At 46.6% G+C, this 25,496-nt stretch overlaps 1 protein-coding gene across 1 annotated transcript in view; it reads right to left on the reverse strand.

Annotated features, from left to right (window-relative positions):
- The window catches only part of ZNF407 (zinc finger protein 407), a 329,265-nt gene that overhangs the window by 181,681 nt on the left and 122,088 nt on the right, over window positions 1-25,496 (reverse strand). The window contains exon 4 of the mRNA XM_037509666.2: window positions 11,697-11,771. Coding sequence (XP_037365563.1) covers window positions 11,697-11,771 — 75 coding nt within the window. The remainder of the gene's footprint in view (window positions 1-11,696; window positions 11,772-25,496) is intronic.

Here is a 25,496-nt window from a genome sequence, read left to right on the forward strand (position 1 = left end):
AAGGTTTACAACACTATGTTTCAGACAAAAAATATTTTGTATTCATTTTAAACAATCCCACTCAGACTCTGCTATTTTTAGGTAGCATGTGTCCTCGATGAGCACCCTACAAGGGGGTGGGTTTGGCTTTCACAAACCTGCCAAGCGATATGTAATCAACACCAGCTACTGAGACTGCAGGCTGTGAACGTTGCTAAAGGCAGGGTCCACGATGCTGGCAAAGCACCACCTGGACACACGCACAGCTTCACCAAGAACTACGGAACTATCCAGGTCTTTTTTAACCAAAGAAAGATGCCATGAAATTACGGGGTCTGTAAACTCAGACCAGTCTGTAGTTGGCACAAATCTGAGTAACCAGGTGATGGAAGACAAGCCTCTGTGAAAAGGTCTCACAGCTACAACACGGAAAGGTCCCCTTTACAGCACACACGCCCCCCCGCTCTCCAACAACCCCTGGCTCAGGGCTCTGCCGACATGGGGAGCAGGAGCCGAGGCCTTCAGGAAGCCTGACTGAGCTGCGCCCTCGGTGAAAGGTGGTAGAGTATTTAGAATCTCCGTGACTCTAGTAATAAAGTCCAAAATCACTGATAGAACTACGTATCCCCAACATGGAGCAAAGGGCCCAACGCTGTATGCCGGGCGCCCAACACATGAAGCCTCCAGCGCCAGCAGGGCTGGGTGAAGGCCCGTGAGACAAGCGTGCAAGACACAAGGCCCGGGCGAGCGAGGTGGGTGGGCCTTTACTGTGGAGGGGTCTCGGCATCAAGGGGCAGAGAAGGTGCAAGGGGATGGTGGTGGAAACCACAGAAAACCAGCTGCAAAGCTGGGCCAGTGCCTTCGAGAAGACAACTAGCTCTGACTGAAAGTCATACTGCCCACCTCTGGACGGCGATGTCTCCATTTCTGGGGACAGAGATCTTTCCCAAACTCCACCGGGCCTGGTCAGGACCCCTGGCTGGCCAAGTCAGGCCTCCACTGCCTGAGCCGTGGGAGCCAAGACATGTCTATCCAGTAGGCATTTTCTCCATCTGTGAAGAGTATGTGCTGACTTCCTGACCCTTGGCCCCGCAAACATCTCCAAAGAAAAGGCTTCTCTGAACAAGATCAGCGCAGGGCCCCCACCATCAACTTTACAGTGGCTGAGGAAAACACCTCCTAAAGCATCCAAGTCACACCTTCCTCACAGTAAAAGGGAGTGAAATAACCACAGGAGATACGTCACCACCGTCATTCATATAAATCTTTGAAGACTGATTTTCTAGCAAATAACATTCTGATTGACAGTAACCGACAACCGGAAGCCACTGTCTCCCAGCGTAGCATCACCCAGAAGAGACCCTTGGGCGCCTCCTCCCTCCCGAGCCGCGTTCTGTCCGAGCCTGAGGCAAAGCGCTAGAAGTCGCCCCCTGCCTGGTTCACACCGGGCACTTAACAGGGGCCACGGGGTCTGGGGTCTCCTGGACGTACACAGAGGTTTTTTTACCAAATAAACAAAACCTGGTTACCACTGGTGCCTTTGCGGCCTGCTCTTATTTTATTTGTTCAATAACAGAATGAGCTTCTGAATCCACCCCCAACCCGGAGCCGAGAATGTTACATCTGGGGTGGTACTTCTAGGCTAGAAGACTACATTCCTGGGTTTCCTTCATTCTCTCTCTACTTCCACCCTCAACTCAACAGCCGGACTTACCTGACTGAACCGTCTTGCCGCAGGTCCTGCGGGGAACTGGAGGCCCCGAACTAGCAAGCAGGCTTCACGGAAACACCGCACCAGGCCACGGCGGCCCCTCTCGCCGCCTCAGCTCACAGCACTGCCTCGGTGGCCTCTGAGTGTGTGATCCCAGCTGCCAGGGCCACAGAACTCTACAGGGGGCCTCAGCATGAGGGCATCAGCACTGCCCAGAATGTTAGGTCTGCAGAAGTCACAGGCTCACTGCACAAAACAAGAGCTCTACGTGTGAAGACACCGTTTGATTGGAGAGCCGGCCACCACGCCAGACCCAGAGGCATGCAGGCACTGCCCAGGTCTCGGGGAGCTGTCCAGCTGCGGACAGAGCAGCTTCGCTTTGACTCATTTACATGGTTATGCTATATGCAGAGATAGATTTTTCCATTTAATCAAAAGAGAAAACTCAAAAACTCACTGAAACTTTGAAATATGTCCACATACTACTATGAGTGCTGATGACTTAATAAAAAGCTAATCCCTTTGTTAAAATTTCCCTTCATCTTCAATATTTTATTATCATATGAACAAAATACTTTTAGTGGCAACAGCATAAATTTTAAGAGTTCACATGCAGCAATAAATCGACCAGCTTTCCAGTTACCAAATATATATATATATATAATATACCCATCCACAACGCATAATTACAAATGAGAACTGAGAAACAGATGCTCTGATCACTGTATGATGCAGGAGAAAGGGGAAATGGTTGTTCTAACTAACTTCAAAGAGAAAGTGCATCTAACTTAAAAACTTCCACCTGCATGTTATGCTGAACCGGCTGTTTCTCATGCTCTTCCGCTCCATCATATCAGCAAGAAGGAAGGGCAGAGATAATATTTAGACCTTAGCAAATGAGAACGTCTTTAAGATGTTTTTATCAAAAATGAGTTCTTTTTCAATAATGAAGTGCCGGGCTCACCCACAGTTCACCTGGGAGGTGAGCAGACAGGTGTCCTCGGCACCCTGGCTGAGAAGGGGGAGAGCCAGGGTCCCTCAGGGAAGAGCAGCGAGGCAGAGCCAGTAAAAGGCAGGGCCCCATGGCGTTACCTAAAGCTCTGGTGCTCTTCCAGTACGACAGTCAATCACAGAAACCACATATGACCATTCAGGACAGTCCTGAGGTCTCAGAGAATCTGAGCGCCAACTGCCTGTGAAGCGGAGACGGAGAAGGACAGACACCAAAGACGCCTCAGAAACGGATGCCCTGTCTGCTAAAAGGGGGTGCGCCTTCTCCAAAGGAAAGCAAGTGGATAAGAGGGATACGCTGAGAAGCAGAGCGGCCTTCAGACCACCAACAGGTCATTCCACAGAATGGAAATCTAGCAAAGGATTGACACGGTAAAGGGAGACGAAACATCTGGCCCGCGGAGAAGAAACACACTCACCAGGCCCAGCAAACCCGAGACGCCAGGGGAAGCCGCAAAGGGTCTGAGGCCCACGTCCACACCGCCCTCACACCCGCAGCCGGTCTAGGAATCAGCCGCACAAACTGGGTGGACCAAACTGATCTCGACGGAACGACTGTCCCCAACTGGGAGGCCCCCTACTCCGACATCGCTGGCTACACGTAGCATCCTGCAGAGAAGGCAGCCTCGTGGGGGACGGCCAGAGGTTGACGAGTTGGAGTTCTGACCAGTAGGCGCTGGTTTCTCATGGCCCGGCCTTGGGCGGTGCTAACATCTCAGCAAGGACCAAACAAGCACCCGGAGGCCCGGGGAGGGCACACAGACTCTCTGACAGGACAGCCGTCCCGCAGGGTGCACAGTCACCTGTCCTCTGTGAGCGCAGAGGGAGAGCTCCTCAGCGGGGTGGAAGGGGCCTCCGGGCCTTGGCGTTACGCTCACAACTGATGACGCAGTGACTCTAAGACCGAGAAATGGACGGGAATGTCTAAAAAATAACCTATGTAAACACTCACTGTTTCTATCAGAGCACCGCAGCAAAATGAAATATAAATATCTTATTTCTCATCTATTAAAATAGATGATCAGATTGGTTAGATCCAACTTTACAAAAATTACTTCAGAAAGGTTATGAGTTTCCTGAAAATTCCTCAGGAAAAAAATTTTAATCTTGGACTTTTATAAGCAACTACCAAGACATCATGAATATAAAGAACCTCTCACAAAAAGTCAGTACTGTATAATGAAACTGTATAAAAGTTGGTAATTAAGCATAATTGAAGGCTGCAGTGAACATATAGGCCTTTGTTCTTTTTAATTCTGGCACTGACTGGGAATTAAAGATAAGAGCTTAAGGCATATTTTAGTCAGCGTCCAGATGTATAAGTCCCAGTGTTCTAAAAGTAATTTAAGCTAAATAAAAGGAGAGAATAGCCAAAACTATTCTGGGTGCCTGCCAGGGGAAACACCTATATTCAGAACATTTCACATAGCCTGACTGATCATACTCATGTCATTTAACAGTGACTTAAAAAAAAAACAAAACTGTTGAAACAGCAGATACTCTTATATCTAAGACCTGAATGAACTACAAGACTAAATGGTAGCAAAATAAATAAACGAAAAAATAAATCCCTTAACATTAATTTCTCACATTAAACAACAACACATGACTGCATGCAACTGGAATGTTCTTACCAGACAAGTACCTTCACTACCGCCAGGAATTCAATTTATCTTATTTCTGATAGAAATGAAAGAGAATAAAGTAGATGTCATTTTAATAAAGATTATCAGACGAAACCGCACCTCTCTGATCTAATAACTCAGTGAACGGGCTCTAGAGAACACATCGCCACAGCGCAGTGCTGCTGCAGTCCTCTGGGTTTCTTTTTTGGGAGACGGACGTGATGGGACAGAAAAACACACACATACCCTTCACCCGCCAAAGTTCCATGCCAATATGATGGAAATCGAGATTAGCTGGTGCTGGGCTGAGAGAGAAACGGCCTCGGGAGAACCGGCCTCAGACCCAGAGCAGAACCGAAGGCCGACGGGGCTGCAGAGGCCCTGGAGGGCGCTGCAGGGCGCCGGGGAAGGGGAAGAAGAGAAATGCAGAGGAAGGAAGAAACAGGCTATGAAGCTGGAAAACGTCTGCTAAAACACGGTTAAAGGCTTCCTGGCAGGTTAGCTCGGGACTGCGGGGTGAGGGGAAGGAGCGGGCACGGGCGTGGAGGGACACGAGACGGGGAAGGCCAGTAGGGCTGTCCCTGGCCCTGCGTCCCCCTTACGGGAGGCAGTGCCAGAGTCCCGGCCTTGCCCCCATACCAGGCAGGAGGCGCCGCAAGGACTCGGGTCCACCTCAGCCAGCCTCCGGGAGCACCCTGACCTCTCCCACAGGCCTGAACGAACCCAGACGCCAGGCACAGCTGGGCACAAGCTCTTCACTGGACACCACCATCCCCCCCTCCTCCTAGGCCTGGTCCCTGGAAGGACAGGCAAGCGCTAGCCTCTGACCACCTGCTCCCTGAGGGAGCACAAGCACTCGATAGTTCTCTTAAAATGCAGCCGTCAAATCGCCCTTTTCTGGCCAGCCTGACACTCAGGAATAACGGCCCTCAAGTAGTTTTATTAGAGCACAACACCTCGTAAAATTCTCCTGTTCCCCTAGGCCACAGTTCTCTCTCTATCCTCACCCTCAGCTCATCCACCCCAACCTGGAGGCCCGGAGAAAAGAGGTGGCATCATGTGGAACACTGCACATCACCTCAGCTTTGGACCCAGCAGGTGTGTTTCAAATGTTAACTGAGAAGTGAATGGAATGAATGAATGAAGGAGATGCCTTTCCCAGCTACCCCGCAGTCCTGTTAAGTGAGATTCAAGTTCCCTTCCAAAAACTTGCTTCTGTATCACTGCACAGCTTTTCTGTTCACATTTTATAAATAGCTGTATAACAAGCAATATTTCTAAAGAATCAGTATCATATAATATCATGTTTACTTCAATGTCCCAGAAAAAAATACACAAATAAAGGTTCAATAAAAGCCTGGGATAAATTTAGAGCCTGGATCTTAGGAAGTGCCAAAACCAAACTTCTTTTTGCCACAGCATGTGCAGAACTAACACTAACCCCTCCACTGGAAGGTGAACGCTTCCTCCAAAGGAGGAAACTCGGTGTTTGATCAGCACAAGCGCACGCGCCCCGGGCAGCAGCCGCTGGCCCCGGAGCTGGGGGGAGTGACCGCGAGCCCCCGGAGCTGTCGGCTCAGCCCGCTTCAGGAGCGAGCCTTCCTCAAAAGGAAAGGCAATCGCAGCGAGCACGGCTGAAGGCACACAGACGCGGACACGCAGCCCTCAGCAGCTGAGGAGAGCCGGCCGGCCGCCCAGCACCAGGGCCTGGCTCCGGCACCGAAGGCTGTGGCCTGACACCACCCACAGACGCCCCACGCGGCCCGAGTGGCGTGAGCTTTGATTTATGTGAGGCTGTTAAAAAGATTCTCACATAAAACGGGAATTTCCCAGGAGGGAGTTAAAGATGGAGCTAGAAACACCAGCAGGAATAAAACGCTTCCCGCGAAGAGCGCCCGGCTGGCAGGCGCGGGCTCGCGATCCTGCCCTGACTTTCCCAGCAGCGAGCGGAAAGCGGAAGACTCTTTAGACAAGGGACTCTTTGCACTGAAGACCAAAAGGAAGAGTTCTTTCCAAAAGGCAGAGCTTTCCTTGGAGTCCAATCGGAGGTCAGGCCTCTCAATCTCGCAAGGAAGATGGGGCGTGCACCCCGAGAACCGTGGCACAAACACAGGCGTGGCCAGGTCACTTCTCGGGGCTTCAGTCATGACCATGACAGCTAAGTGCAGAGTCAGTCCCCCGGGGTGAAAGGGAGAAAAGGAAATCAGCTCAGGAAGGAAAGTGGCTCCCCAGCGTGGGCAGCGCCATGGGACAAGGAAGGAGGGAGCGCGTGTCCGGTCACAGTGGATGGTCTGGCCGCCACCCGGAATCGCCGCTTTTGCTGCGCTGGACAAAGAGCCGGAGAGCGGAAGCTGAAGAACCTGGGCGGCCCGGCCGTGGAGGGAGGTGAGCCACAGGGAGGGTTTGTAACTAGGTCCGAGGCCTCCCCAAAAGGCCAGTGGCCTCCTCCAGAGAGGAGGAGCAGACACCCCAGCATCCCACCCTGCTGACAGCACCTGGCGACTCTCACCTGGCAGGAGTGTGCATGGCCACTCAGCAACACCACGTCTGTCACAGGGCAACAGAGCACGCGGGCCCTCCCCTGACTCCAGACACACTCCCAGATGCTGGCAAGAGAACTTTGGTGGGAAATATACATTTATCCCCGTTAGAACCTTAACAAGCTGCCAGTTTAAGAGTGTAAAAGATAGAAGGGAGATTTTCTAAAAATAATAACCCTGGCTGTGAGTAAACTAATGGAATCCTGTCCAGCCTTCCAGGAAGGAATCGCCTAGCAGGGCTGGCTGTCTCTCTGACTCTACTTCTCCACCGAAACAAAATGAACAAACAAAAAACCAATGCCATTAAAATAAGCCATTGGAGATCCAAAGAATTGACATGTTTTTCCTCCATTCTGGCTCAAAAGACTTATTTCTTGTGTAAATATTTTTAAGGCAGACAAACTCTTCATTTTTTCCCTAAAAACACTTCATTTTTTCCTAAATTGGGGCCTTTTTTTTTTTTTTACACTGCGAACCATGAGCGCAAGAGCAGAAACAAGCGGGAAGACCAGCAAGCCGAGGGGAGGCAAGTAGGGTGAGGCAGGCTGGGAGGCGCCGCAGGGGGCACGAGGGGCCCAAACCACAGGAGAGAGGCCTGGCGCCCTGCGAGAACAGGCACCCGTTCCAGGGATAAAGCAGGAAACAGTGTTGACTGCACAGGAACGCACATGGAATACATGGTGAGGAAACCAGCTTTCACGAAACAAAACAGATACAGTAAGAACTTGTTAGCGAGAGTCAAGGTATTTCTCTACAAAGGGCAATAACAGAAATTAATCCCAGAGTATGAACAGAATCTCTTCTGATAGGAAAAAATTGAGTCTATTTAAATACAGAAGTTCAGAGTTTATTATAAAATGTACTATTCCCTCACGCAAAAGTAACCTAAGTCTCTAACCCACCCAAGCCACTGTCAGCAGAAGTTGTAATGCTAACAGCCCGCACACGTATACGTGCTTTCTCCAGGAACGTCGGGATTTTGGATGGCAAATTTTCAGGTTCCAAGAAAAAGGATGAGGCTTACATCTAAATTGAAAAGCGAGAAACGATGAAGCTTTCATATAAAAGCATATATAGAACTTGTGACACATTAAACTAAAATTTTTTGCACAATGAGAAGAAAAGAGACTGGGCAGAATGAACTGCCCAAGGCCTCTGCAGGCCCTGGACCTTCCGGTCAGTCAAGGAACAGGCTGCCAGGATGGCTGTCCCGGCCACACAGGTGGTGTCTGCTGCGTACTGGACTGTAGGGGGGGACATACTCATCAGTGAAATCGCAGCTGCTGGTAAAAGGATGCTAGCTAATCCCAAATTTCCAATGTCTAAGGAAACAGAACGCCCCCACAAATCCCAGGGATCAGTAATGGGAAGGAGGCCTGGGAGACCCTCCCCCAGCAGAACAAACCCACCCACCCTGGTGGGTTGCGATCCCGCCCTCAGGGCCTAAACATTCCACAGCTGGGCTGAGACCCTGAAGCACTGAGACCTAGAACCTTCACAGACGCCTCCCAAGAAGTGCTTCACTGAAAAACAGCTAAGGTCCTGGTCTCGATATTCACAAACAACATGCAAAGACATCTATTTCTTTTAATTATGACATTATTTAAATCAGAGACTCCATTTCATGCATCCAATCTGAAATCCTTTCCGGGTAAAAGAGGCCTGGAGATCACGTCCACCTTCCTGAGTGTGCTGGCGGAGAGATGTCCTCTTCGTGGGGGGGACAGCACAAAGCAACGGATCCGATCAGAAATCCGAGAGCTGCTTCTTCCCCTCCTCCTCTTTACACAGTCATTCAAAGCCCAGCTGATTTCCAAGCGCTGAGCTACGAACGCCATCTCTTTCTATTGTGGTATGCACCTGGCTTTCACATAAGATATACTTATTATGGCTGTTTCAATTGTGATAATTGTGGATAAGCTCGTCTTCCAGATTACTATTAGCAAATTCAAAGAGTCATAAAGATCGTTGGGCTTACTATGCTGAAAAGAGAAGTACTTATTTAAGATAAGGAATACTTTAGAATGAACTTGCAAATTAATTGAAGTTTATTATTTTGGAATGTGAATTGAGCGTGGCTATATTTAGCTGTTTATATTTAAGTGCACCAGACTGCAGAAATACAGAAACATACTGCCTCAAATAAGAGACACAAATTTTAGAGGCAAATTTAGAGACAAAAAAGTATGTTCTTACACAATCTATCATTTCAGATGTTCATGAAGACAAAAAACATATTTGAAATTATTTAGTCTTCTGCTAACGACAGTCATGCTGACAAAATTTATTGATTCATCAAAGAACAGTATGAATCTATTTGTCATAAATTATCATTTTTGCATATACCAGTCAAAGCACAAGGCCTAAATACTTGCAAACAAAATGCATTATTAATTTAATTGTCACAGCCTATTTAGCTAACTTCTATTACTATTTGCTATAATATGCAATGCGTAAGAGGAGAGAATCAAATTCAAAATATAAAGAAATAAACTGATTATACTGTCCTGAAGAAATTAAAATATAGCAAGCTTGCAAAATTACAGCCAAGGCAGGAATGTTTTAAATAATGTTTTAAAAAAATGTGCAACTTAATTTCGAGACCGCTTGTGCCCGAGTAACAACAGTTCACATGCTGATGGAGGGAGTCTCCGTTTCCTAAAACCCGGAAAAGGCTTCAAGTCCCTTCCCAGTGAATGGAAGCAGGTGGGGTGGCCCCAAAGACCCCCTGGCATCTATCACGCTAGATCTGCTATGTAAGTCTTAGTCCACTCCTACCACGCAGGTCTTGCTGCTCTTGAGGTCCTGGCTTCCCAACTCAGGGCCTCTGGACATGAGAAAACCGCGCTACAATAAACATGTCATAAGCAAGAAAAACGAACGCTGAAACCCCAGCATTTTAATGGGGCAAACAATTAGATCAAAGATGTTTAACTTAAATGAACTCTGCCATCTGGAATTCTTGAAAGTTAACCTAAAGATGGGTGAACTTTTGCATTTGAGATTTGTTTTCAAAGTGATTTGGGGACCAAAGGCTGCCGATGTCAGAGGAACAGTTCGGCACGTCTCAGAGAGGAGAAAGACACGCCTCTGTCTCTCTCCTGCCTCGCTGTCACCTCTCCATTCCTCTAAGAGAGGAACGTGGAAAAAGAAAACAGGGCACAGCTGGAATTTTCATACTCATATCACAGCATAAACGAGGTACCTGAGATTTTTAAGGTGTTTGGTAGGTAAATACATGTATAAGGTGGTAAGTTTTTCACTTATATGAAAAAAGCAAAATGAAACTTTTGAGTTAAAATGTATTCTAGTCATAGGTATAACAAGGAAGTATTTTATTCTACAAATTACCTGACTTAGGTGGTCTGCACTCAAATTTATTAGATGAATAATACACCCTACGTACCTGTATGGAAAAATTCTCATCGTGAGACAATATAATTAGTCTGAGGAAAAGCACTAGAATTAGATTAAGAAAAGCAACAATCAGTCATGAGATAGTGAATTATTATATATTTCTGAATCTCAGTCCTTAGAGCTATAAAATGGGACTCATGATGCATTGCTAGTAAGGGATGTCAGATAATTAAAATAATGCGTGTGAAATCAATGAGAACACAGAATTAGGGATATATTTTGTTTCTACTTTTTTAAACATTTATGAAACAACTTTGACAGTTCCAAATTAGGCTTTAAATTATATAAAATTTTTTCAGTTTCATATGTGATGCATTTTACATATTTCAACATGTATATCTTGGTTCAAGTTCACAGTGGGATTCAAAGGGTGAGATTCCAAAAGGCATAAAGCAGGCAGACACACGCCCAGTATGTGACACGGCGCCGTGTTCACGACGCCACGCTGCAGCGAAGAACACGCTGCTGGAGAAGTCACATGACATCCCTTGCACACACAGAAAATACTGGCAAGAGCATTTTAAATGTTTTTAAAAGGCCATTAAACATCTACCAACCGAAGTGGCAGAAAGGGCCCTAGGCCTGGGAGTGGCAGTACGTTTGTTTGTTGTCGACATTTTAAGACAGTACAAAGACAAGCTGCCCGGCGCCTCTGCAGAACGTCGGTCCCCTCCACGGAGGACGGAGGACCGGGGAGGAGAGAGGGGACTGGCTCCGCCTGAGGGGAGGCTGGTGAGCTGGCAGCAGCTCTGGGAGATGGCTCGCTGTAAAGGTGGAAGCACTTCCCAAGCATCCTCGCTCACCTGGTAGCTGCAGGGCTTGCTGAGTTCACCTACCACAATTAAGTCTGCGTGATGACGCTAATTATGCTGCAGGCGCAGGAGAAAAGAAAACCTGGCAGTTGATGACATAATAATTGTAGTGTTATTTTTCATGACATAGCAAGTGCAGTATTATTTGAGGGATGACACAAGATGTATTTCTTTATTAATATCAGCAATATGTAGTTCAATGGTAAGAATTTTAAAATGTTATTTTAAAACCTCAAAAATAAAAATACAGGAAAAAACAGACACGCAGTCTTGCATATTTGCCTTGGCTTCTCCTAATCATTCACAGAGGTCAGTCCCCTCTTTCTTAACACTCCTGGTTTCACAATTCAAAGTTCCCCTGATTCTTTTGAATATTTGTAGGTCAGATTTTTAAATTAAAACAGGACATTAAATTTTTATGGGAGGGTGGCAAAACATGTGACAGCATTGTCTAAGTACCACAATTACAAAACATGGTGAACTGACTCGATCAACAGTCAAGAAGTCACCCCGCTAACCAAAACTTAAAATGAAAATCAACTGTATTTGTAAAACGCGCCAAAAACAACAACAAAAAACCAAAACAGTGGGTGGCAATTACCTTTCTTTTGGGGTGCCCACTCCATGTTTGCCTAGTAGATGAGTATTTAGGTGCTTCTTCATTACAAAAGCAACCCTAAAAAGAGAGAGAGAAGTAATTATACAACTAAAACGTGACTTTCTGCTAACAACATGTACAAAAGTATTAGCGACCTGGCGAGGTACAGGGTTGAACGGGAAATGCGCACACGCTGACACAAGCCTGCTGCGAATTGGGCCCGTGGCGGCGCCGACACCCCAGAGCAGAAACTGCACCCCAACAGACCCGACCGGCTCTCGCGGCTGTGCCAACAGTGACCCCGATGGCCATGTCAGTTCTTCAGTCCTTGCCATCACTGTCCGTCGGTAAGAAAGATAAAGCAACATCTCAATGTAATATTCTCTGCCCCCTGGTTGATCCCACACTTCAATCATGAAATGATTTGAGAAAATGTCATTTTATTAAATATTCAAGGAACTATAAAGGAGAAAATGAATAGCTTTCACCAAGCTTCCTTAGAAACATGATAATAATTTGAAAACAGGTTTTTTAAAATGATATGTTTATTGTGTCTGTAGCACACACAAAAAAGTACTTAAGTGCCTAGAAGATATCAATAACTAAAACAAACAAAAAGTATTACCTGACATGCTATCTTATTTCATACACAAATCAGATTACTTAATTCAATTTTGTTGACATAAATAAGAAATGGACAAGACTTGGCAGCCAGTGCATGGAGCACCGTTCTTTACTGAGTACACAGCACAGCATCAACTTAATTATGCCATGTGACTGTTTAAAACAATTTAGATCTCATTCAGAAGCATCAGACTAAAATGGCTCTCTTGATAAGCAAAACAACAAAAAAAAAAATTGCTGTTGTAACTTTCGGTGTAAAAGGGCTTGCAAACATTTTTGTTAATTATGTATTACAGCTGTCCTTCATAAAGTTAATTACTAATAGCTGAAAGGCAATAGAATTTATTTGCATATGTACATGAAAGGCATGACATATGCAAAAATATGATTTTAATTAGCATTCTATGATATGAAGGGCTACAAATCAAATTGGCATGTTATAAGATTCTTAACATTAAACACTGAATTCATCTGGACATGTTTGCACAGACAAGCAAGGAAAGACTGCAGTGCTCTGTGGCCTTATGGAAGAGGCCTATGACAAAAGCCACGAATGAAACGATTTCTAAAACGGTGAATGATTCTTTTCATATCTGGTCTATTTTGGCTACGTTCATATAATATTAAAGAATCTTAATTTTGAGGCTAAAATAATATATTTGCATTTTTAAAATGACTGACTTCATTAATCAAATAATGCATTTACATATCCTGAAAGTAACATAGTCTTCTTAATTATTAAGCAATAACAATGGACAATACATGCTTTATGACAATCAATTACTGATCACACCATTGATGACTAAAATGAAAAAAATCACTACATATGAAGAATCAAACTGTGATGATATTGAATGCTTAGTAAAATTAACAGTATAAGATTGAATTTGTTTCTGCTTGATTTGAAAAAGATAAATGACATTTTTTGTTTCCTTAAAAAAGAATACAGTAATAACAACAGTCTACTTAAGTCATACTTCCCTACTGTCCTCTATTTTCCTATAATTAAAAAAACATAAAGCTAATAGCAAAGAGCAAAGGTTAAGAACCCAAAGTTGCAAAGCGCAGCTTATTTACATGACCAAGTATAATTTAAGAGATCTGAGCTTTAGAAACCACAGTGCAATTTTTAATAGAAAAAAATTTTATTAATTAAAATGTTTGTTTTAAGGATTGAAATAAAAATATTACATTGCACAGGGGAACAAACTAAAGTAAATCAAGAGGGAAAGCTTTAACCTAAAATAATATTCTTACATTATCTGCCGAGTGCATATAATACCAAATATTTACAGGGAAAACAATTTCCATTACAGAAAAAAGTAATTTTTTGTATTTACATACATGTTTTATAAAAAAAATTTTAAAGTACGGCTTAAGTTTTGTCACATGCAAAATATTCATCGAAAATCTGACTTAATGTATAAATTCTTTACAGTTGGTCTAACTAAAGTATGAATAATATAAAAAGTCTCAGCATCATTCATCCTGAGTAAAGAGTCTAAGCCAAGCATGGCGGACAAAATGAACTCATCAGCCTACATGGACATACCCTGGCCAGCGTCTGTGCTTCCTGAAGGCTGCCTGTTTCACTGCCATCAGCAGAGTATTGATTTAAAATGTTTAACATAAATTGTTTGGGAAGATTTATAATTTAGATACCATGAGAAAGAAAACAAACATAGCCCCACTCTGAAAAGCTGTCCCACTGAAATGCCTCCCCTGAGGAAACGCGCCTTCCCTGAGGGCGAAGGGCGGTGGCCCAGGTGGGCTCTGCAGGTGGGAAGTAAATGCAGACAGCCAGCAGCAGGCCTGCATGGAGCTTTCATTCTAGAACTTATCGCTTCTCGACGGGATAACGCAGCACTGGGTCTGCCAGGACCCCATGGGGACTCCACGGGCCAGGCCCACACCAGCTCGGCCACCTACTTTGAAAGGAGCGACCCCATGCAACTCAGTCGCCTGTACCTGCTCAGGTGAAAAACGAAAGGCCTGCCTGAGGAAATGTAAAGCCTAGGAGAGACCCGGGCAAGAAGGAGATAAAGTAAAGACAGCAGCTCAGGAACAGGACAGCTGGAGCACAGAGATCTGAACTGTCGGCAGGGAGCCTGAGCTCTGAGCAGGAGGGCGGAGGTGCGGGGCCGACCAGCCACTGAGTAAAGGGCATTCCCCGAGACCGGGCTGTGTGGGCAGCTGCTAGCACCGTGGCAAGCCACACAAGGCAAGAGAGGGGCTTGGAAGAAGGTGAGAGGTCAGGCTGGGGAGAGCCCTGAACGCCTGGCTTGGGAGCCCAGTGAGGAGAAACGCATGCCGAGGTCCCATCTAGCAGGTTCTGACTGCGCTGCTGGCTGAGACGGAGGGAGGAGCAGGGAAGATACGCCAGTGGCTTGGACTGAAGTCTGGCAGTAAAGAAGAAATCTGGTCGGATTTTAGATGTATTTTTGTAATTGGAGCCAAAGAACTTTCCAGCTGGATGGGCTGTGGACTTCAGAAGAGGGGAGTGAAAGAACACATCAAAGTTCTTGGTCTGGGAAAACCCGAGATGGCTCGAGGGAGGATATCAGCTTGGAACATGTTCAGTGAAAAAGCACAGGGACCATCCCAGACACCTACCAGGAAGCTGACGCCACAGGTGCGAGCTCAAGGGCAGGCCGCACGCTGGACGTCGGTGCCCCAGGCCAGCCCTGCCAAGCACCGCCCTCCCAGGAAGGCCTTGAAACAGCCGAGAAAGCAGCTGTATTCAAGGGGCTCATCCCTGGAAACTGCGACTGTGAATAGCGCCACTTACGCCTGTTAAGCAGCAGCACAGAAATAGCATTTTCATCCTGCAGTTTTCCACTTTTCAGTATAAATATTTCATATTTTAACTCAAATTTTAAAATATTCCCTCTGCTTTATGTGGATATAATAAAGGCTCTTCAGTCCCTTAGGTTTTTTAACAGTAATTATTTCAACTTGAAAGTCACAAAAGATTATCTCACTGATCTGTTAAAATAAATAAAACAAAACCATAAACACAGATGTGAGGAGTCGCAGAAAGACAGAGCCTCCCCACCCCAGCCTCCCTACTGCCCTCCTGCCCTCCTGCGCAGCTGGGCCAGGAGCTGCCACAGGCCAGGCCTCCTGGTGCGGGGTTGGGGCAGAGCTGCAGCGGCAGCAGCAGCACACGCGCTGTATTTCTAAGACGTTTAGCTTCTATTTTCCTCGTCTCTCTAACAATGTAAGACGCCCCTCAAAGACAGAGTGACAGGATGTAATGCCAACTCCTTGAAGATGCCGGGCGGTGGGGTCAATGAGAGAGCACACAGGAAGCTCTCGGTCCCCAGAAGCTGCTCTGGAGGCAGTGACGGCCAAGCTCGCAGTCCACAGGAGCCCTGGGGGTCACTCTCCAGCGTTACGCCAATTTCCGAAATACGGCCTGAACAGGCTCTGAAACAAAAGTCCAAAGCCACGTCCCCAGCAAAGACTGACCGGCCTCAGCGCTCGCACAGCACCTGGTCACGTCAGGGCGTCATGGGCCAAGAAGAGGTGCAAAAAGCTTCTCTGACACATCAGTCTGAAGAGGACCACGTGTCACATGCGATGCGGGTTCCACGTGCATGCATGTGCTCCGACACGCACAAACACATGCACGAGCAGAGTCCAAGAGCACTGGAGCTCGGTCGACAGCAAATTCAGCTCTAGGTTATTTAGTCTTCATTTTCCTTAAGCACAACTTTAAAAAGCAAAGAATTGCAGGATGCTTCCCATGACACTCAACCTGTGTCTACTGGAGGGCGCCTCCCCTGCAGAGGAGAGTGCAGGCCTCACCTGCCCACCCCGAGTGACAGTGACCTGGGGTCAGGGAGGGTAAGCGACCTCGACTTTCTCAAGAAAATGTAGCAAAGAAGCTGAAAATGCAAAAGCAGATCAAGCTGGGCAACCTTTACCCAGGGCCCCCTGCCAGCCCCCCTCCTGGCCCATGGCGACTGCAGCCCGCGGGAGACAGGAGAGGCGCCACCGCGGCCGTGCCGCGTCACTCGCACAATCACACGACGGATGCAATAAACACGAGTCTTTTCAAACTAGCGAGTGAAAAACCAAGCAGTCCACATTTATTTTTAATCACTCAAATTAGTAAACTATTCATAGCATTTAACAAGAAAGTCTTCCTCATCTGATGTAGATACACACTAAAAATTAATGGCTTATGAATCAGGTCAGAAAAATATAAGACCAGCACAATCAGTTAACAAGAGTAAATACGCTTAGAAATAAACACAAAGACGCCGCTCAGTATCACAACAACATCCAATGGTGACAAACTGCACTGGTTCATTATAAATAAAATCAAGAGGAAAGAATATTTCCCATTCAAGGTGTTAGAAAAATCAGTTCACATGATGATTATTGCTAAAATGTACAATTTGCTGGACGACACTGTATCAAACAACACCTTACACAGACGCCAGGGCGCGCCACCCCGGCATAGCACACGAGGTGCGGCTTGCCTTGTCTCACCATGACGCCATGAAAGGGCTCGATCCATCTACCTCATGACCGATCACTGAGCACATTACCCTGAATGAACACAGAAGAACCTGGAATTCAAACGTATTCAAATATGACAAAAAATTTGATCTTGCAGGGCCTCCTTAGGGTCCCTATAAAAATGCTACTATTACTATTGACAGAACCATAATTATACCCAAATCCTCAACTATACATTGCAGACTTCCAAAGAGTCACCACATTCTTGCTAACACTGAAGGAACCCCACAGTAAGTGTTTTGTTTTGTTCTGTTCTCTGTGGGGAGAGAAGCTGCCTCGCACTGTTCCGAGGGCTTTATACACACCAAGTCTCGGCCCTGACCCGGGGGAGACCCCTGAGATGCACCTATGGGTGAGGTGCCAGGAACGCACAGCCAGGGAGTGGTGGGCAGGGGCTGGCCCTGGCTTTCTGGTCCTCAGATGCTCCATTCTGGAGCTCAGATACTGTGTCCCTGATGCCTGAACCGCCTGTCTCTCGCCAGCTCATCAATTACAGTTCCCATGTTGGGCCTTATTTCAGGCATTGTCTCATTTGTTTTTGCACGTTAGAAGCCATTCACCAAAAGAAGGAAATCAATGATGGAAATATTTATTTTTGAGTTCAAGAAACACTACAAGTAATAATATAGGCCCCCCCCCAAAAAAAAAAAAAAAAAAAAAAAGGCGGTAAACCAGAGTATGGGAAAGATAAAAAAGGGGGGAGTAAATGTGGAATGTAGACCCTGCAGCTGACAGTAATGGGGCCCTGGCTCGGCTCACTGAATAACTATGGCATGTGAGATGCAATGAGATTACTGACCCTAAACTGTGAAGAAAGCAACGAGTTCAGTAAACTCCCATCTTTCTGATAAACTGTAGACAAGGATCGCCAAAACCAACGCAATGACGCTGCATCGGGAAGTCGAACCAGACGCCGAGAGCATTCGGAGGGTCGCGGCCAGCAGGGACGGCGTGTGAGAGAAAGCTGACCAGACCCACACGCGCCAGGCCTCCCCCAGTCCACACGGAGCCTGCGGTCCGGGCGACCATGACCAGGCCACAGGCCGTGACACTTTGCACTGCTAAAATCCGCCACCTGGTGAGAGACGACTTAGGCACCATCGGACTAAGCGTTCACACTACATCTGTCAGTAACTGCAATTTTCAAACAGAAAGTTGGGGTGCATGGCATCAAACACAACACATGGCTGGGGAGGCACGTGACACCTGGCACAGAAACCGTGGAAGGGGCGTGCACAGCACAAGGGGCAGCTGGCCTCAATAAACGCTGCTGCTCGCCAATCAGGGTCTCTTCCTGCCCTGGCCCGTGACCCTGGTGCTGTCTTCGTCGACTTCAGGGGGCCTGTGTCGAGGAATAAAACACCAACCGACACAATCACCGATCAAGGAGAATCCACTTTCACATGAGAACCTGTGTTCAGTCTTCTTCCAAAAATTTTATGTAAACTGACAATTCAGTAACACACTCAGTGGACAGCAACATGGAAGCAGAGACAGTCCCTGGCCCAAACTGTGGCTAAGAGGAAACTGGGGGTGGCTGAGCTCTCAGCAGCAAGCACCAGGGGGCTCGATGCGGGGCGGAAGGGCAAGGCAGGGCTGGGCGGGCAGAGCACTGGGAGGGCAGGACACTGGGTGGGCAGGGCTGAGCAGGCAGGGCACTGGGTGGGCAGGGCACTAGGCAGGCAGGGCAGGGCCCAGGGCAGGCTAGGAGGTGCACGCAGGATCTTCCATTCAGGAAGGCACGTCCTTTGTGAATCCCCGCTGATAAGTGGCTGAGACTAGCAAAGAAGCGCAGACATAGTGACAAGGGCAAAAGGCCTTTTTAGTTTATTGCTCTTAAAGTATAATTTGGCAAGTAAGAATATTCATATTGCCATTTATGTCGAAATGAATTGAAACTGGCAATACACATTTAATACGGTTTTATAAACAAGAGCCCAAAACCAAGGCTTCACAATGATAAAATGTGCCATTTTTGGGCACATTTGGCATCAACTCCATCATGAGATCTGTGCAGATAAGGGGTGATCAGTATTTTGCATATCAAGGTTTACATATCGGTAAGATAAGTATCTTTTGTGTAATGCTATTATACAAAATATTAGAACACAATAGAATGCACTAAATAATAAAATTTTAGAGAAAAGAATTTAATCTTTATTTAATGATTCAGCAGCCATATCAAAAACATGCAGTGCTTCAGGGAGATAATCATCACCATCAATTACTACTGCATTGGAGAGATGCAGAAGTGTCAATTAATAAGAGTTCTGGCTGAATTACTTTCCTATAACAATTTGTAATAAGACAAACTAAGTGAACCAATTGGAATAAGAAACATTTGGAATTCTTTAAAACAGTAAAAAAGTGAGGAATGTTTTCTGTGCCTTTTATAATCCCCTTAGCATCAAAAATAAAATGTGCTAACAATGTTACCTTTATAACTCATTATTCAAATTACAAATAGCAGAGAGGGGAAGTGAATTAGAGGGGCGAGGCAATGAGTCTCCCCTGATGACCGAAGCAAAGCTTGCGTGCCTTCCTCTGGGAACAAGAGAGCCGGCGGTCAGCTGGAGATGGAACTGTGTATCGCGCCAGAAAGCAGCAGAACATTCCCTCTGTCTCTGGAGAGTACATGAGAAGTCACAACGACACACGCAGGCACAAAGCGTGCACAGGGCAGTATGCGAAGCTCTGGCAGATACCGTGGCCAGGCATCCCACCACCCCAGGTGCCCCTGGCTAGGGAGAGCCACCAGGAACTCTGGTGTGACACAGGGGCACAGAAGTGGAGCAAGGGCTCACACACACCCTCACGGATCAACTGGATCAGCAGATTGTCAGAAGCAGCCAGGAAAACTCTGCAACCGTCCTCCAAAATTCAGAGGCTGACCATCAGCTTCTCTGATTCCTGAACCAACTACGGAAGCTACAGAGACCGAGGAACAAGCTTGTGCAGACACCCATCCCATCAACCACCCTCGCCACGAACAGGAGAACATTCCAGGGGTCCACACGCAGGTCTCCCTGGATTCCACCTCAAGCCTGAAGGCCCAGCTCACTCTTGGCCTCCCATTTTACATCCTTTCTCATGCCTCAACCAGCTGCCCTGGGAAGCCAAACTAACATGAAATGCAACACAAAGCCTCAAGGCCAGCGGAGACCCCATGGCTGTAGGAGACTAGACGCCTTTAGTCACACCCCCACACACACATGTGCATTGTTGTGGTTCCAAATGTCTAAGTGATTGAGAATTTACAAGATGAAGTGACAGCGTTTAGTCCTCCCCATCTGAAACCACCAGCCGTCAACAACACATGTGCAGGCAAAATAACAATCTTTAAGACAGAAGGCATCTGAACGGGCAAAGAAAGTGCTGTCAGAGAGACACACGTCAGACAGTAGAACAAAGGGGGGACAGGGCTGCAGATGAGCAGATCAGGGGCTGAGACAAAGGAGACTGCGTGGAGACCAGGCAGGTGGAGTACATGGGACACGGTAACAGACAGGGGGGCCCTATCCCAAGAGAGGGAATGGGGGGTCCAGCGTGCAGGGGGCGGTAATTCCTGATCAGGCTGCATATGTGGAGAATTCACCCAGTGGGGGGGTGAGAGCAAACGGGGAAGGTAGAGACCTATGTTGTCAGTGCTCGCTCAGGGCCCGCCTAGTGACCTGGGAACTCACCAGCATGCTTTGTCTTGAGAGTGATCAGACACAGAGGAGCCCTGTTCCAACTCTGCGCAAAAACAATGCGCAAAACAGCGAACTTTTTCAAGTGGACTAACAACATCCCAGAACAAAGCACAAGAATATTTACAGAAACACAAAATAGTTGTGACAAAGCAAAATTCACAATGTTTAGAATAAAATGAGAAATTAACAGTTTTTCATGGAGTAGGGAAAAGACCCATAAAAGGGGAAATTAATTAACTAAAACCAACCCAGGACCAGCAAAATTAAAATGAGCAGGCAAGGATATTACACATACTGCAGATACATGCCTAATAGTAAACAGACAACTAGAGAGATGGAAGCCACAAAGACTTCTTCATACACGTTGTCGATGTTTTGGCTGCTTCAGATGGGGAGGGCTAAGCCCTGTCACTTCATCGACACATAAAAACTCAACACCAACTATCTGCAACTAAAAACTACAACGAGAGAGTAAATTCAATAGATGAGATTAATGACAGGTTAGACAACAGTGAACCTGAAGAAACTGGAGTAGACAGTGCAAAACAGCAATAAACACTACAGACAGAAAAGAAGATTCTTAAATACGAAAACAGAATTACATGCCGAGTTCAGGCTGTGTCACTGGGACGGCTGAAACGGAAGGTTGGGGGCGGGAACTAGAGCAACACTGGTCAGAATTTTTAGAACTTAAGAAAAGTTATAAACCCACAGCTCCAAAAAGTTCAACAAGCTACAAATGAAGCATATAAACCAGTAACCAAGAAAAAAAAATCTTAAACATAGCCAGAGAAAAAGAGACACATGCACAGAGAATAAAGAGAAGAAAGCCAGCGCCCTGAAAGACACCATGCACGTAAATAACAAAAAACAAAAGAAATGCTAATTATCTTCACCTTACACCGGGCACAATTCACAAAAACTCTCAAAATGGATGCTAGGCCTCCAGGTAAAACCCAAAGCTATAATTCTCCTAAGAGGAATGCAAGAGAAAAGTTTGTGACCTTGAATTAGGCGAAGATCCTTGGATGTTACAGTGAAAGCAGGATCCATAAGAAACACACATAAATTTGATTATTTCAAAATTTAAAACAACTCCTCTAAAAGAAATCAAGGCTGAGGTACGATATTTGCATATCACATATCTGATAAAGGATTTGTAGCTACAAAACAGAGACAAATACCGAACTCAAAAATTAGTAAAAAGAACTTTATAAGGAGAAAATGATTTTACCACATTCTTCCCAATAAGCAACGCGAGTCACTGCTGACATGACTGTGTACAAGGCAGACCTAAGAGAACCCCAAAAGCTGCTGGACCTGAGAGAACACCGCGAGCTGCTGGGCCCGCTGGGCCCGAGGGAACCCCCTCAAGCTGCTGGGCCCAAGAGAACCCTGCAAGCTGCTGGGCCCGAGAGAACCCCACTAGCTGCTGGGCCCGAGGGAACCCCGCAAGCTGCTGGACCCGAGAGAACCCCAAGAAGCTACTGGGCCCGTGAGAACCCCCGCAAGCTGCTGGGCCCAAGGGAACCCCGCAAGCTGCTGGACCCGAGAGAACCCCAAGAAGCTGCTGGGCCCGAGGGAACCCCGCAAGCTGCTGGGCCCGAGGGAACCCCGCAAGCCGCAGGAGCCGGGGTGCCATAGCCCGGGCCCCCATGAAGCCGCCCACCACTCCTCAGCCGCGAGCTCCGCGCACCCTGCCCGGCCACCAGGGGCGCCGCGCCCGGGACTAGCAGCCGGGGCAGCAGGCCATGGGGCGCGGACCCCACTAGGGCAGGAGCAGGGAAGGGGAGGCCGGGACTCCGGTTGGCGCCTGAGGCCCAGAGAGGAGAGGACGGGCCAGCCTCGAGGAGTCCGGGGAAGAGCAATCCCCGAAGGAGGAAAACACAAGGGAAATTGGGCTGTTCGTGAGGAGGGTGGTCTGGGGCCGAGGAAATGAGAGAACAGGCGGAGCAGGCGCCGGCGCGGGCTGCAGGGCTGCGGGCTGCAGGGCTGCAGGGCTGCGGGGCTGCAGGACTGCGGGGCTGGCAGGGCTGGCACCGGCCTTGTGGACACAGACAGGACTTGGACAAGGATGCAGGGCCTTGAGACGGGACTCGATGCGCGCTTTGATTTTAGCAAAGCAGCAGCTGTAAAGGGGAAATGCTTTCGTGGCCCATTTGTAAACACAATAAAAATCAAGACGTCTATGCACTGAAAAGAAAACTGCAGCGACGGGTCTGCCTTCACGAACACGATCATTCATGCGACAGACCTGGGCCTCCCAGCAAAAAAATCCCACCTCGGGGCCGGGAACGCAAAGGGACCAGCCTCCAGCTCAGAGACTCGAGACTCGGGAAAAGCCAGCCCCTGACACGCAGACGATGCAGATGATTCAAAAACCTCAAACTTGTGCATGAACACAGACACACACAAGCAACACCATCAGGCAAATTTTAAAAATCTTTTCCATCAAGTAAATGAGTAATAGACACGCTACAAAATAACCAGAATAGAATCTTCACAGGTTAAACTACATGGTGTCTCCCTCCTCTCAATAAGCACGAACAGCTGGTGACATATTGACGTTTTTGCTAGGGCCAATGACTTTTGGCCTCTGTTTTGCTTTGGAAAAATGAAAAAGGCAGATGACAGAGTGTCCTATGCATTTAGTTTTTTATAGTTTGCAACACAATGCTTTGTTTCTTCAATTTCTTACTCTCACGCTAATTTAATTTCCTTTCCCAACAAAATTAAAGGAAAAACAGCAGTTCCTGTTATTTGGAGTTTTACTCCCCAAATAAGATATTAAGTCATGCCTATTGTCATACTTTCAACCATGATGATACACTAAAATGTTCCCAGACACACTGAGTACTTAAAAAACACAATACCTGACTTTCAGAATGAATTATTTAGTGAAGAATTGGGAAGTCTGTGACACAACACCTGGAAGGATGAAGCAGTGAGGATTTCAGACCCCTCTGCTTCATCTTTTCCTGTTTCTTTCTCTGCATGCTTCCGCCAACGAGGACAGGGCAGAATCCAGCAGGAAAGTACCTGATTGTACAATCGTTTATGAAGAAAACCACCCCCAATGCTAAGTAATAATCGCAACACTTGGACAAATATGGCACCATCATGTTAAGAAATGTAGGCCCTATTCACCATGAGGGGATAAAGTAGTGCTTTCTGGCAAAAGATGAGGCGGGGGAAGTTCCAAAAGGCAGAGAGGGTCGGGTAGAGCGAGGTGAGTCCAGGGCAGCCCAGGGCGAGGAGCAGAAGACGACCCGGCCTGCAGGGCCCGACATTCTCACGGCTCAGTGTAATATTTTCCAAAGTAAAATGACTGAGATGGAAGCTATTTTGCATGGTACAGTGGCGATGGCTAACAAATGAGAGTTTTGTGGGCTGCATGTTAGTCCCCTGCCTCATCTGCCACCCCTAATGACAGCGGCCACCTGCTGTTTTATTGTCACAGCTGGAGCTGGTTCACACTCCTTGGTGCCGAGCTCTGCCCATGAGCACCAAGCGCTCTCTTCGCCTCATTACTTTGATGAACTTTTTATGGTCAGCACCCATGAAGACCTCATCTAGGACGACGCGACGCGGGCTGGCTTCGGGGATTCTTCCAGCCACACGAGGTGATGATGCACAGGCCACCGGGGCCGCGCCTGTCAGCTGGGGCAGAGCCACGGTGCTGTACGCACGACATGACAGGGCCCACAACAGGTAAAACGCGCGGAATTCTCAGGCTGGCTAATGGACTTTCCTCCTCGCTGCAGTGTAAGAATCCTCAGCTCCCGCCATAATGAAGCTGTTAATGGCACATGTTATTACAGGAAGCCTAATGTACTGTCTATGATTACTGCCATAAAATTAAAATTCTTTTCATTTTCGATAGATTGGAAAACAGAAACTTTCCTTTAGCTTTATAAAGTAGGAGATAAAACTGAATCAAAACCAAAATCCCATTTGTATCAATAAACTATTCTAACCGCAAACTTTGTAAGTTGATTACTATGGTTTTCGATTAAAAAAATACAGCAATGAAACACCAACTAATCTGTGCTGAGTGTGCTGTGTGTAACCTGGCGGGTAGAAGGCAGTTCAAGGAACCGTGTCTTGAAGAGCAAGAGACTGAACAAATGAACAAGCCTTTCTGATCATCGCTGGCTGAGCACACAGATGTCACCATGGAGCCACTGCTTCTTTGTGGAGGGAAATTCTGAGATAACGCTGAAATGTTAACACTGAAAAAAACTGGCCAACTCTTAAAATTCACTGTGTGGAAATTCGTGAACATAATTTTTATTACTTACAAATTTTTATTATTTATAATACTGACTCGTGCCTGAGATGTGAGTATATTCTAGCAAAAGAAACTCTTTACTGCATTAAAATATTTCAACATAGTCCCATATACTTGAACTAATACTGTTTAAATACTAAAATGTAACAAAGTAACATTTTCATTTTCTAATGCTGAAAGCTGCTTTAAGTCTAAAGCCCACAACACTGAAGCATTTACTCAGTTAGCTGCAAGCGGCGAATTTTAGGAAAATTCTGCAATGCAAGCACTAAATAAACATCAGTCAGATTTATTTTACATTTCCACCTACAAAGTGTACACAGAGATATGAAGTGACCCCTTTGATCTATGTTGCACTCATCTCTCCGCCCCACCCGACGTGAGCACTCACAACGGGGTATTTTTAGTTGAAAGCAACAACGATGTGAACTTCGCCAACGCCCCAAGCGTCGTCCCGGACTCCAGCAGTCGAAGGACCCAGAGCCGGGGCCTGTTACACACTCTGCGTTGCCCCAAAGTGAAAATGGTGCTGATTTCCAGTAAGTTTAAAAAACCAGGTTTTTTTACATAAAAACTTTGTCAGAAGCATTCTTTGTTTCCCATTATACATAAAATTTTTTAAAATAATTATTAAATAAAAAATACTCATCATTAATTTATAACTTG

This window comes from Talpa occidentalis, unplaced genomic scaffold (assembly GCF_014898055.3).
Source record: "Talpa occidentalis isolate TD23 unplaced genomic scaffold, MPIMG_talOcc4v2.1 talOcc4.13, whole genome shotgun sequence".
NCBI classification, from domain to species: domain Eukaryota; kingdom Metazoa; phylum Chordata; class Mammalia; order Eulipotyphla; family Talpidae; genus Talpa; species Talpa occidentalis.